The sequence below is a fragment of the Mirounga angustirostris genome, unplaced genomic scaffold, assembly GCF_029215605.1.
Source record: "Mirounga angustirostris isolate CCGP_5_RB_7025 unplaced genomic scaffold, mMirAng1.0.hap1 SCAF_14, whole genome shotgun sequence".
Lineage (NCBI taxonomy): Eukaryota > Metazoa > Chordata > Mammalia > Carnivora > Phocidae > Mirounga > Mirounga angustirostris.
The window spans coordinates 65231090-65244488 of NW_026991722.1; the positions used below are offsets into that span (position 1 = coordinate 65231090).

At 39.3% G+C, this 13399-nt stretch overlaps 1 protein-coding gene across 1 annotated transcript in view; it reads right to left on the minus strand.

Moving 5' to 3' along the window:
* The window catches only part of MAPK1 (mitogen-activated protein kinase 1), a 107670-nt gene that overhangs the window by 44047 nt on the left and 50224 nt on the right, over positions 1–13399 (minus strand). The window contains exon 2 of the mRNA XM_045887193.2: positions 1130–1312. Coding sequence (XP_045743149.1) covers positions 1130–1312 — 183 coding nt within the window. The remainder of the gene's footprint in view (positions 1–1129; positions 1313–13399) is intronic.

Sequence of the window (13399 nt, forward strand, 5' to 3'; positions counted from 1 at the left end):
TCATGCTAAGAGGCTCATGCTGGTTTTGCTCTTCTTGCTTTCTTTCTTAGATCCATGTATCTAAGCCACCTAGAATTTTATCTGTGGCTGACTTCCTTCTTACAGAAATTAAATTCTGTAACTCTTTAGCTTTAACATCACCAGATTATTATTTCATTAACAGTGTTTTTGCATTTCTCTTATTCATTTCTGTGTAAATATTATTGTATGTCCCCTACAGATTCATGCTAGATGAGACACAGTATGGGATTCAGAGGAAAGAGAAATTGAAAACTTGTCATCTTGAAAGAGACTTGATTTCCCTAGTAAAAGATAAAGGAGGACAACAAGTGGTAGCAGCAGGAGGCATTTCACTTAAAATAACACTACAACTTGATAACAGGGCTGTTTAAAAATGGAAAGGGCTGCCTAGAGACAGTGAGCTGCCTATATCCCTAGAGGGGCAGAATGCAAACTGGGAAAACTGGCAGGAATGCTGTACTAGCCCGAATGGTAACTTTTCTCTGGCAGACCCTCTTCAGTATACTTAATGCTTCTATCTATCAAATGCAGTCTTTAATCAGGCAGCATCCTCTGGATCTGCTTAGTCCAGATTTCTAAATGTTGCTGATAGTTAGTAACATAATTCCAGAGCTGAGTCAGCTTTAAAGATGATGAAGGCTAGGCTAGTACCTTAATTCTAAAGATGAGAAAACAGACCTAGAGGTGAATGACATTGTCTAAGATCAGGATAGTCTGGTTTGACCAGGTGATATCCAGGGCACCCTCTTTCTTAGTCTACTGTTCATTCCTTCTCTTTTTACCATAACAAACCATACCTTGAATGGAAAAAACATGACTGGAAATGGTGTTAAGATTTTCCATAACTACACTTAAACAAAATCTTTACCGAAACAGACAGAGAAAATACTGGATTTGCTAAAAGACACTAAGAATAGTTACTGACAACTGAAAAAATGAATCAAAGAAAAAAATTATACAAGTCTTCTAGTAAATAGCAAGCAGATTATAATTTTCCCTTTAATGTGCTTTATATAATTTTCCTTTACTCTGATAAATCCAGGTATTTCAAGTTACAGTTCCTAAACAAAGTGACCAGTCAGTGGAGTCAGCTGTCTGAAAAGGATACACATCTTTCATTTGCTCGATGGTTGGTGCTCGAATAATATCATTGATTCCAATGATGTTCTCATGTCTGAAGCGCAGTAAGATTTTTATCTCCCTCAGGGTTCTCTGGCAGTAGGTCTGGTGTTCAAAAGGACTGATTTTCTTGATAGCTACTCGAACTTTGTTGACATTATCATAAGCAGAGCTAAAAAAAAAAAAATGGGGGAAGAGAGAGATGGCATTTAGAATAGTTTGGGAACATCTTGGCAGAAAGAATAAAAATCGGTAAAGTATTAAATGTTTAGCACTCTGGGTAAATACTTGTTTCATACACATGAAGGCAGCATGTATATTACCCACAAAAAAGACTCAAGGCAGGAAGGATGCAGCTGGCGCAATGCAGCACATACTGAATCTCAAACTTAAGAGGGCCCAGCCCTGGTAAATGTGTGGATGCCCACTGTCACAAGCCCAGGAACATGGTTTTATGTCACATACACATGCACAAAACATTTTCCCAGTTTTTTTTTTTTTTTTTTTTTTTTAAAGATTTTATTTATTTATTTGAGAGAGAGAACACATGAGAGGGGATAGGGTCAGAGGACGAAGCAGACCCCCCGCCGAGCAGGGAGCCCGATGCGGGACTCGATCCCGGGACTCCAGGATCATGACCTGAGCCGAAGGCAGTCGCTCAACCAACTGAGCCACCCAGGCGCCCCTATTTTCCCAGTTTTTAACAGCAACTGCATTTTGGTGAGAATAATCATTTCTGTCTCCAAAACAACTTCCTATTGTTGTATCAGATTCCTGACTCAGCAGAAACATTCAAATGACCATCAACCACATCTTTAGCCCTAACAAAAATGGACCCAAGAGGACGCCTTGATTGCTTGCATCTTTGTCTTATTTGCAAAATGACATGACTCTTTTCTTCTTTTTTTCTTTTTTAACTGTTTCAAGTAATCAATTTATGTAGGCTCATATAGTTCCAGGACTGACCTTCATATAAATGATAAGCAAATTATTCTTGGTGAAGAAAAATGACGGTTCTATATGTATTAAAGTGGTTTTTAACCATAAAACACAAAAGCCGTAAGGAAAAAAAAAATCACCTTTTAAGATGGTATTGATAAATACCACATGGTTTTGAAATTTATTATAACACATTAAAAAAAACTTTGCTCTTCAAAGCTCTTCATATACATAATTACATTTTGTCTTCACAATACCTTCAAAAGTAGAGGACAGCAATGTTTTCACGTACACTGTCCAGGTAAGATTCCCTTAGTTATAGAGAGGATAATTCATTTACCCAAAGGATTAATCTCCCTAGACCTTCTTTTTCCAAAGTACCTTAGGCTTACATCCTTTTCTTAGGAAGTTCTCTTTCTATCTCACTCTATCTGGGTACATGTTGCATTGATACGTTGCCACCAGTGGATGACCCCCATCACTCAACTAAAGTGCTGCTCAAATTGTGGTCCCCAGACCCCTGCATCAGGATCACCAGACATTCCTGTTAAAAATGCTAGTTTGGGGGCACCTGGGTGGCTCAGATGGTTAAGCATCTGACTCTTCATTTCAGCTCAGGTCATGATCTCAGGGTTGTGTGACTGAGCCCCGCAGCTACAGGCTCTGTGCTCAGCAGGGAGTCTACTTGACAGTCTCTCTCTCCCTTTGCCTCTTCCCCCACTCACGTGTGCTCTCCTTCTCTCTCTCAAATAAATCTCAAAAAAAAAAAAAAAAAAAAAAAGCTAGTTTCTGTGCATCCTAGGCCTTCCTTTTTGGAAAAAAAATTTTTTTTAATTCCAGTATAACTAAGGTACAGTTACGTTAGATTCAGGTGTACAACAGAGTGATTCAACAATTCTATATAGATAGTACTCAGTGCTCATCATACGTGCCCCTGCACCTATTTCATCCATCCCCCCAGCCACCTCCCTCTGATAACATTTGTTCTCTATATTTAAGACTGGTGGGAGGGGTGTAGGAAGGAAGAGTATTTTTTTGTCTTTTTTCTTTGTTCATTTCTTTTGTATATTAAATTCCATATATGAATGAAATCATTCGGTATTTGTCTTCTCTGACTTATTTCACTTAGCATAATACCCTCTAGAACCATCCATGTCACTGCAAATAGCCAAGATTTTATTCCTTTTTAATGGCTACTCGAGTAATATTCCATTGTATATACATACATTTTCATCCACTTATCTACTATCAATGGACAATTGGGTTGCTTCCATATGTTGGCTATTATAAACAATACTGCAATAAACATAGGGGTGCACATGTTTTCGAATTAGTGTTTTTGTATTTTTTTTTTAATTTTATTATGTTAGTCACCATACAATACATCATTAGTTTTTGATGTAGTCATCCATGATCCATTGTTTTCGTATAACACCCAGTGCTCCATGCAATACATGCCCTCCTTAACACCCATCACTGGGCTAACCCATCCCCCCACCCCCTTCCCCTCTAAAACTCTGTTTGTTTCTCAGAGTCCATAGTCTCTCATGGTTCATCTCTCCCTCTGATTTCCCTCCCTTCATTTTTCCCTTCCTTCTCATTACTAATGTCCTCCATGCTATTCCTTATGTTCCACAAATAAATGAAACCATATGATAATTGACTTTCTTTCCCTGCTTGACTTATTTCACTTAGCATAATCTCCTCCAGTCCCATCCATGTTGATGTAAAAGTTGGGTATTCATCCTTTCTGATGGCTGAGTAATATTCCATTGTATATATGGACCACATCTTCTTTATCCACGTGTTTTTGTATTCTTTAGGTAAATACTCAGTAGTGGAATTACTGGATCATATGGTAATTCTATTTTTAATTTTTTGAGGAACCTCCATACTCCTTTCCAGGGTGGCTCCTTCTTTTTTTTTTTTTTTTTCAAGGTATTTATCCAAAATATTTGGGTAATTTATAACAAAACCTATAAAGTATTCTTCAAAAAAAGAGTTCCAGGGGTGCCTGGCTGGCTCAGTAGAGCATGCGACTCTTGATCTCAGGGTCATGAGTTTGAGCCCCACGTTGGGTGTAGAGATTACTAAAAAAAAAAAAAAAAGAGTTCCATAGCTGTTATACAGGGACCAGTTCTTTCCAAGTTGACCTCAAGGTCTGACTTAACAGAATTCCAAGCAGAAGCAGTAATTATGTCTTCAATTTTGTGATGGCTTTATTTATTTTAGAGTGAGCAAGTGAGTCGGGGAGAAGCAGAGGAAGAGAATCTTGAAGTAGACTCCCCACTGAGTGTGGACCCCTATGCAGGGCTTGATCTCATGACCCTGAGGATCACGACCTGAACTGAAACCAAGAGCTGGATGCTCAATCAACTGAGCCACCCAGGCACCCCACTGTGATGCATTTTAATCTTGAATGTTACTACTGTCTTTATGATCAATATTCTATCTAATCTTTTCTATAAGAGCTTTCCATTTTAATAAGTATCAATGCCTGGTCTGCTGACTGAAGGAATGAAATAACATTGACAGGGAATAAAACACTGCTTGTTTCCTCAAGCGCTAGAAATAGAAAACAATAAAGTAAGTTTTTTTTCTCAAGTTTGTGCTTCTATATGGTATTTGTCAGTCTGCTTATTCTGAGAATTACTGATGCATTTGTCTGACTCCATCACACAACTATGCTGTAGGAGGCATCTTACTCTACTCAACTTCAATTCTCCCACACTACTGTTAATATATTGCACTTAGGTGCCCCCCAATACTTTGAAATGAAATATATTTCCTTAAAAAAAAGAATCACTACTCAAATCTTATTCTGCTCTGGTTTGCTGCATGAGGCCCTAAACCACCAATTTTCAGTTAGGCAGGCAGAGGGATATGTCATTCAAACAACCTAATTCAATATTGATAATATTTTTAGAAATTAAAATTCTTTTTGGGTAATTAAAATCATAGCGCATGAGTCCACCAAAAGAGAATACAGGGTAAAATATTCGTTTAAAATCAACATTATAAATTTCTTATTTTATTGAAGCAGGGTAGTCAAAGATGGCCATAAACTTGCTTCTGAGCATAAGACTGTTGCAGCGGGGGGGGTTATGGTCAATGTGCCCCTCCAACTGTTATCAACACTAAGTGATGAAATAACCAACTGACCCCTTTTGAGTGAAAAGGCATGAGATCTTCCTCACTGGTTCCCACTTGAAAAGAAGGTATGACCCTGTCCATGGAGTTGGGTCATTTCCTATCTGTTTTCCAGCTCCTTTTTGTTTTATATAATCTGTCACAGAACTGATCACAAATAGTTTACACTCTTCTATAACAACTCTATATTTCCTCATTTCTCCTTGGATTTCTTTCTTTCTTTTTTTTTTTAATATATATATATTTTTTATTCTTATGTTAATCCCCATACATTACATCATTAGTTTTAGATGAAGTGTTCCGTGATTCATTGTTTGTGTCTCCTTGGATTTCTGAGTTTTGTTTTCTCTATTTTATTTTGCTATACTTTTTATCATGGACATTTTGGTGTTAGCTTTTGCTTTAAAATCACTTTGGCATTACCAACTTTTTTTTTTCTTTCCTCTAAGAATTTGATCTTTGCTCATCTCCATTTCCCCCACAACTAATACCATGCTACAACTTTTGCTTGAAATGTGTCTCTGTAAACAACTTATGGGTGCAGTTTAGGATCTAAATCCAGTATGTGATGATACAGTTTTTGGATGAGTTAATTTTAGATATTCATATTTTTTTCTTTGAACTGATAAACTTGCTCTTTTCAAAAACAAAAATTTAAATAAGTTGTTCAACATTAAGAAAAGGAAAATCTAGGGGCGCCTGGGTGGCTCAGTCATTAAGCGTCTGCCTTCGGCTCAGGTCATGATCCCAGGGTCCTGGGATCGAGCCCCACATCGGGCTCCCTGCTCCACGGGAAGCCTGTTTCTCCCTCTCCTTCTCCCCCTGCTTGTGATCCTGCTCTCGCTGTGTCTCTCTCTGTCAAATAAATAAATAAAATCTTAAAAAAAAGGAAAATCTTGGGGTGCCTGGGTGGCTTCGTCAGTTAAGTGTCTGCCTTCGGTTCGGGTCATAATCTCTGGGTCCTGGGATCAAGCCCCACATTGGGCTCCCTGCTCAGCAAGGAGCCTGTTTCTCTCTCTCCCCCTGCTTGTGCCCTCTCTCTCTCAAATAAATAAAATCTTAAAAAAAAAAAAAAAAAAGGAAAATCTTCCTAACTCAGCTCTATAAAGCAAATAATCTTTAACAATAAATAAAAACTGATGATGATGAGAAAGAACTAAAACCAAAACTAAAGACAGGGGCACCTGGATGGCTCAGTCAGTTAAGCATCTGACTCTTGATTTTGGCTCAGCTCATGATCTCAGGATTGTGAGATTGAGGTCCATGTCAGGCTCTGTGCCCAGCACAGAGTCTGCTTGTCCCTCTCCCTCTGCTCCTCCCCCTGCTCATGTTCTCTCTCTCTCTCAAATGAATAAATGAATAAAATCTTTAAAAAAAAAAGACCAATCTCTTTTATAAGCACAAGCTTGAAAATCAACAAAAAATGAGTAAATACAATTTGATAACACATTAAAAATCCATTATGTCCAAGTAATATTTAATCTTAGGAATTTAAGAATGGTTCAATTAAAAAGAACATTAAAAATTAGACATCATGTCAAACAGACATTTCTCCAAACAAGATACACAAATGACCAACAAGCAGATAAAGTTATTAAACATTACTCATTATTAGGGACATTGAAATAAAAACTGCAGCAAGATATCACCTCATACCCATCATGATTGCCAATATCAAAAAATAAAAAATAAGTGTTGGAGAGGTCATGGAGAAATTGGAACCTCTGTGCATTGTTGGGAATGTAAAATGCCACCATGGAAAACAGTATGGAAGTTTCTAAAAAAAAATTAAATATAGAATTACCATAATCCCAATTCTGGGTATATATCCAAAAGAATCAAAATAGGATCTTGAAGAGATATTGGCCCATCCATGTTCACCACAGCATTATTCACAATAGCCAAGTGGAAGCAATACAAATGTCCACTGATGGATGAATGGATAAATTTAAAAAATGTGATATATACATACACTGGAATATTATTCAGCCTTAAAAAAAGGAAATTCTATCACATGCTACAATGTGGATGAACCTTGAGGACATTAACTGAAATAAGCCAGCCACAAAGTACTGTGTATGATTCCACTCATATGTAGTACCTAAGTTGTTAAATTCATAAAAAACCAGAATGTAGAATAGAGGTTACTAAGGGCTCGGGGGAGGGAGGAAATGAGGAGATGGTGTGCAAGGTTACAGAGTTTCTGTTTTGCAAGATGAAAAGTACTATAGATCTGTTGCACAATAATGTGAATATACTTAACATTACTGAACTGTATACTTAAAAATGGTTAAAATGTTGTGGTTTTTACTACAGTTAAATTTTTTTATTTTAAAAGGAGCGCAACCCCTATGGAAAACAGTATGAAGGTTCCTCAAAAAATTAAAAATAGAAATACCATATGATCCAGCAATTCCACTCTAGGTATCTACCTAAGGAAAATAAAAACACTAATTCAGAAAGATATGTGCACTGTGCACCCATTGCTCACTGCAGCATTATTTACAATAGTGAAGATATGGAAACAACCTAAGTGTCCGCTGATGAATGGATAAATTTGATGTGGGGTGTGTGTGTGTATGAATATATACGTACATATGTGTATACATACATTTCACTTTTAAGTGGAATCTAAACAACAAAATACAACAAAACAAAACCCAGACTCACTGATACTGAGTGGTGGTTGCCACAGGGGAAGGGGTTGGGGGCAGGGTGAAATGGGTGAAGGGAATCAAGAGATACAAACTTTCAGTTATAAAACGAATATGTCATGGGGATGTGATGTACAACATGGGGAATAGTCAATAATACTGTATTAACTTTGCACAGAAACACATGGTAACCAGACCTATTGTGCTAATCAGTTAGCAATGTATACAAATGTTGAATCACTACGGTATACACATGAAATAGAATATAGTTGGGAACCTGGGTGGTTAAGCATCTGACTTTGGCTCAGGTCATGGTCTCAGGGTCCTGGAACTGATCCCTGCATCGGGCTCCCCACTCAGTGGGGGGTCGGCTTGTCCCTCTCCCTCTGCCCTTCCTCCCACTCATGCACACGCTCTCTCTCAAATAAAATCTAAAAAAAAAAAAAAAGAAAAAAAAAAAGAAACAGAATACTGTCAACTATACTTCAATTAAAATTTTTTTAAAGGGTGCCTGGGTGGCTCAGTCAGTCAAATGTCCGACTCTTGATCTCAGCTCAGGTCTTGATCTCAGGGTCGTGAGTTCAAACCCTGCACTGGGCTTCACGCTGGGTGTCGAGCCTACTTAAAAATAAAAAAATTTAAAAATCAGAAAAAAAATTTAAGGGAAAAAAAGACACGTTAACAAGAAAAAATTTAACATTTCAAGATGTCAAAAAAGAATGATAGTGGTTTATGAACCTACATATGTGATAAAATTGCACAGAAAATACACACACAGAAATGAGTACACATAAAATTAGTGATATATGAATGAGCTCTACAGATTGTATCAATGCCAATCTCCCAGCTATGGTATTGTGTTGTAATGTAATGTATGCTGTAATGTATGACTGTAACACAAGATGTTACCAGAGAGGGAAACTGGGATCTCTCTGTATTATTTCTTACAACTGCATGTGATTCTACAATTATCTCAAAATAAAAAGTTTAATTTAAAAAAGCATCCATCAACAAAGGAGTGGTGCTCCATACAGTGAAATACTCTGCAGCTCAGAGAAGGAATGACATATAAAGATCTCCAAGATCTGTTAAGTGGAAAAAAAGCAAGGTCTAGCCGTGGATAACATGCTATATTTTTCTAGTAAATAATAAAGGATATATATTAGCATTTGCTTGTGTTTGCATAAAGGAAGTCTGGAAGGATACACAAGGAAGTAAACGAGTGGTGGTATAGACACAGAATGCCAGGCTATGCAAAACCCTTCACTGTACACCTCTTGACTGAAGAGCCATGTGAACCTCTTCAAATCAAACAAACAAACTTCTTAATTAGGGGGGAAAATGTACAGGAGAAATACTAGTGGAATACTGGAATACCTTTAAAGGAGGAAGCACAATTATTTGAAATTCCTGACCAATACAAAAATACTTGAAAAATAATTATTGGAAAGAGGTGCAAAATATCTTTTTATTTTATTATTATTATTTTTTAAAGATATTTTATTTATTTGACAGAGAGAGACACACAGAGAGAGGGAACACAAGCAGCGGGAGTAGGAGAGGGAGAAGCAGGCCTCTGGCGGCGCAGGGAGCCCGATGCGGGGCTCGATCCCAGGACCCTGGGATCATTACCCGAGCCGAAGGCAGAAGCCTAACGAATGAGCCACCCAGGCGCCCCAAGGTGCAAAATATCTTTACTTAACCTTGTTACCACCTGAGAGAATAGTGTGCTCTCTCTCTCTCAAATAAATAAAATCTTTAAAAAAATTGGAATTGGGTATATTATTTCTCTCTCTTTCACACCTCCCCCCAAAAAGGGGGAACTTTTATCCAGTCTGGGGTTAGTATTTGCTATATATGGAGGACTATTTTAACAGTATACAAACATTTTAAATAGTACTTTGTTCTTGAGGAACTCAAGCTACTGACCAGCCGTAAATGTAGCCTCAATTTCCAGATGAATCCTGAGATCCATAAATCGTGGGGAACAGGCATAGGTCAAGGCTGGAGGTGAGCACACTCAATATTCAAAACAAATTCCTATTATTCAGCAATTAAAGGGAATGAACTTGATATAAACAACACAGAGGAATCTCAAAATAATTATGCTGAGTAAAGCCAGACTACCAGAAAAGTACTTCCATTCATATAAAATGCAAACTAATCTTTAGGGACAGAAGCAGATCATAGGGGTTGCTAGGGGTTGGTGAGGAGGGGGGCTGGTGGGATGGAAGAACTACACAAATGGAGACCAAGTAACTTTGGAAGTGATGAATATGTTCCTTATCTTGGTTGTGCTGATAGATTCATGGGTGTATAATATGTCAAAATATAAACTGTACACTTTAAATATGTGCTCCCTGGATATGTGGTCAACTCCTGGGACAGGTGGATGGGAACAGATAGATTCCAGAAACATATCTGATCAGTGAATGTGGAAGTAGACACCCACAAAACTCTGGAGTAGGTTATTTAACAGATGTTTTGTGATCACTTAGGGAAGAAAAGGGAACCAGCATGAGTCAATTATGAACAAGTCATGCTAAACTAACTTCATTTCCTGTTTTGATAGGGTTACCACAACAACACGAGAATGACACCAGAGCTGTGGTGGACTCAAGCCACACTTGTCAAGTACTTCCCATTTATGAGATTTCATGTTAGGATTGGTAACAAAAACAAGTAAAGATCCTGCCCTTAAGAAGCTAAGAAACATGAACAGGAACAGACAACGTAGACTGCCTTTAACATAGTAAAGCACTTCTGAAACAAAAGGCAAAGCTGGATTTGGAAACAAGGGTATTAGGAGAGGATTAAAAGATGAGACCTATAGAAACCATATCCTGAAGGATGAGCAGGCTTCTGAAAGAGATGCAAGGGCACCAAGTAAGGCAAGAGGTAACACATGGAGAGGAAAACAAGCAGAACATCTATGGGAACCCCTGGCCCTCACCCAACTGAGCCCCTCTCCACAAGGAGGTATTTATGGGGTCTGGAGAACATGCCCATCCGAAGCCCCAGAATTCCCTACTGCCTGAGTCTGCTTCCAAGGCTGTGCAAGCCTCTTACACAGCAGCTCTGCTGAGAGGAGAATGTTCCTCCAGTTTCTGTACCACAGAGTGGCCAAAGGGCAGCTGTTTGCAGGGTGTGCACTGCACCTGGACTGTCATGTCAAGCTGGGTATCCCATTTATGAGACACACACAAGCTCAAGCTCATGGCAGGGCAGGCTCGGGCTGGGAAGAGAAAAGGGCTGTGCTGGAGGCCTGCTTTCCTGGAACTGCTGGCACGGAACTCCAAGAAGCTCAAGAATTTTCCATTTGAAGCTGATCTTTTTTTTTTTTTTTTTTTAAGATTTTATTTATTTGAGAGAGAGAGCACAAGCACAAGTAGAGGAAGTGGCAGAGGGCAGAGGGAGAAGGAGACTCCCTACTGAGCAGAGAGTCCAATGCAGGGCTCAATCCCAGGACCCCGAGACCATGACCGGGTGGAAGGCAGACCTTAACCGACTGACTGAGCCACCCAGGCGCCCCAATTTGAAGCTGACCTTACAGGTCTTTAAAAGGTTTATCTGTGTGATAGGAGAGACTATATTATATTTAAGGTTTCTTAATTTGATGTATATGGTACATGGGACTCCATCTGTATTATTTCTTCCCCCAGTTGTATTCTTTTTTTTTTTCTAAGATTTTATTTATTTATTTGACAGAGAGAGACAGTGACAGAGGGAACACAAGCAGGGGGAGTGGGAGAGCGATGTGGGGCTCGAGCCCAGGACCCTGGGATCATGATCTGAGCCACAGGCAGACGCTTAACGACTGAGCCACCCAGGTTCCTCCCCTCCCCGCCCCCCAGTTGTATTCTTGACACAGGTCTTGCACACATTAGAGCTGGGTTTGAGAAGTACACAATGAAGATGGGGGGGGGGGCACAAGGACAGTCTTGAACTTCCTGATTTGAAAGATCTAAGAATGCTTGTGGGTGATTCAGATGGAGAAATGAAAGTTCTCTTCTTCCAAGAGCATTAAGGAGAGATCAAAGTTGAGAATAAGGTATGGGAATCTTTAACAGAAGCCAGTTGGGTAGGGGCACTTGGGTGGCTCCATGGGTTAAGCATCCAACCCTGGGTTTCAGCTCAGGTCATGATCTCAGGGGCGTGAGATCGAGTCCCACATCGGGCTTCCGGTTTACCAGGGAGTCTGCTTAAGATTTTCTCTCTCCCTCTCTGCCCCTCACCCTGCTCATGCGCACACATGCATACTCTCTCTCAAATAAATCAATCTTAAAAAAAAAAAAGCCAACTGGGCAGCACTACTGAGGAGAGAGATGTCGTGAAAAGAGGTCTGAGGATAGAATTCAGAACAGTGAAGAGGAACTGGCTAAAGAGAGAAAGTAGTGTAAGTAATAATGGAATGAGAACCCTTGTTGTAAAACTCCAAAACCACATGCTAAACCACAGACAAGAACCAGGAGAGGGTGGTGTTTCAGAAGCTAAGGAAGGAAAGAGTTCCAAACAGGAGAGACTAAGAAAGGTAAAAACTGCAAAGCAGTTACTGAATCTGCAATGAGATGATGTGTGGTAATGTGGGTGTAAGTAAGTAAATGGAGGGGAATGGCGACAGCAGTGGGAAAAGTACAGCTGACTGTTTTTTAAAGAAGGCAAGGAGGAGGAGAACAACTAGCAAATCCAGGTGAACAACTGAGAGGCACAGGGTGTTATGAAAGCAGTGGGTGGTCGGAGGCTGGGGGACCAGGTGAGGTGAAAGGAAAAGGCCCCCTAGAGCTAGCCAGGGGGATGAGAGAGAGTGCTTTTCAAGCAAAGCATGTGCAAAGGTACAGAGGCCTGAAGGAACCTGGGGCAATGGAGTGTGGGGTATGGGAGGACATGCTGGGGTTGAGGCTGGAGGTATAAGATTAGAACAGATTTTGGTATGGGGGAAACAGTAACTTTACAGTGGAGAAATCTGACAGATACCACCTACACCAAGTGATAACAGTTCACACCCTTAGTGGTAACACATGAATATTGTCAAACAAGGGCATTTCACCTCTGTGACATTCTTTCCCAACACCTATAACCCCAGTCTAATAATGAGAACATCAGATAAACCCAAATTGAGGGACATTCTAGAAAATACCTCAGCAGTACTCCTTAAAACCATCAAGGTGAGGAAAAGAAAGTGTGAGAAACAGTCCCAGACCAGAGGAGATGAAGCCAACATGACAACTAAATGCATATGGTATCTTGGGAACAGAGCAGAAAAGTGAAATCTGAATAAAGTCTGGAGTTTAGCTAGAACATACTAACGTTGGTTTCTTAGTTTTGATAAACTTACAAGAGAAATGTAAGATGTCAACATCAGGAGAAACAAAGTGGGTGGGGGCACATGGGAACCCTCTGTACTATATTTGCAACTTCTCTGCAAACCTAAATTTATTCCAACATAAAAGTTTATCAAGTATAATTCAATAAAAATAATTTATTTGAAAAAGTAAAAAAAAAAAGTTCATCTGAAA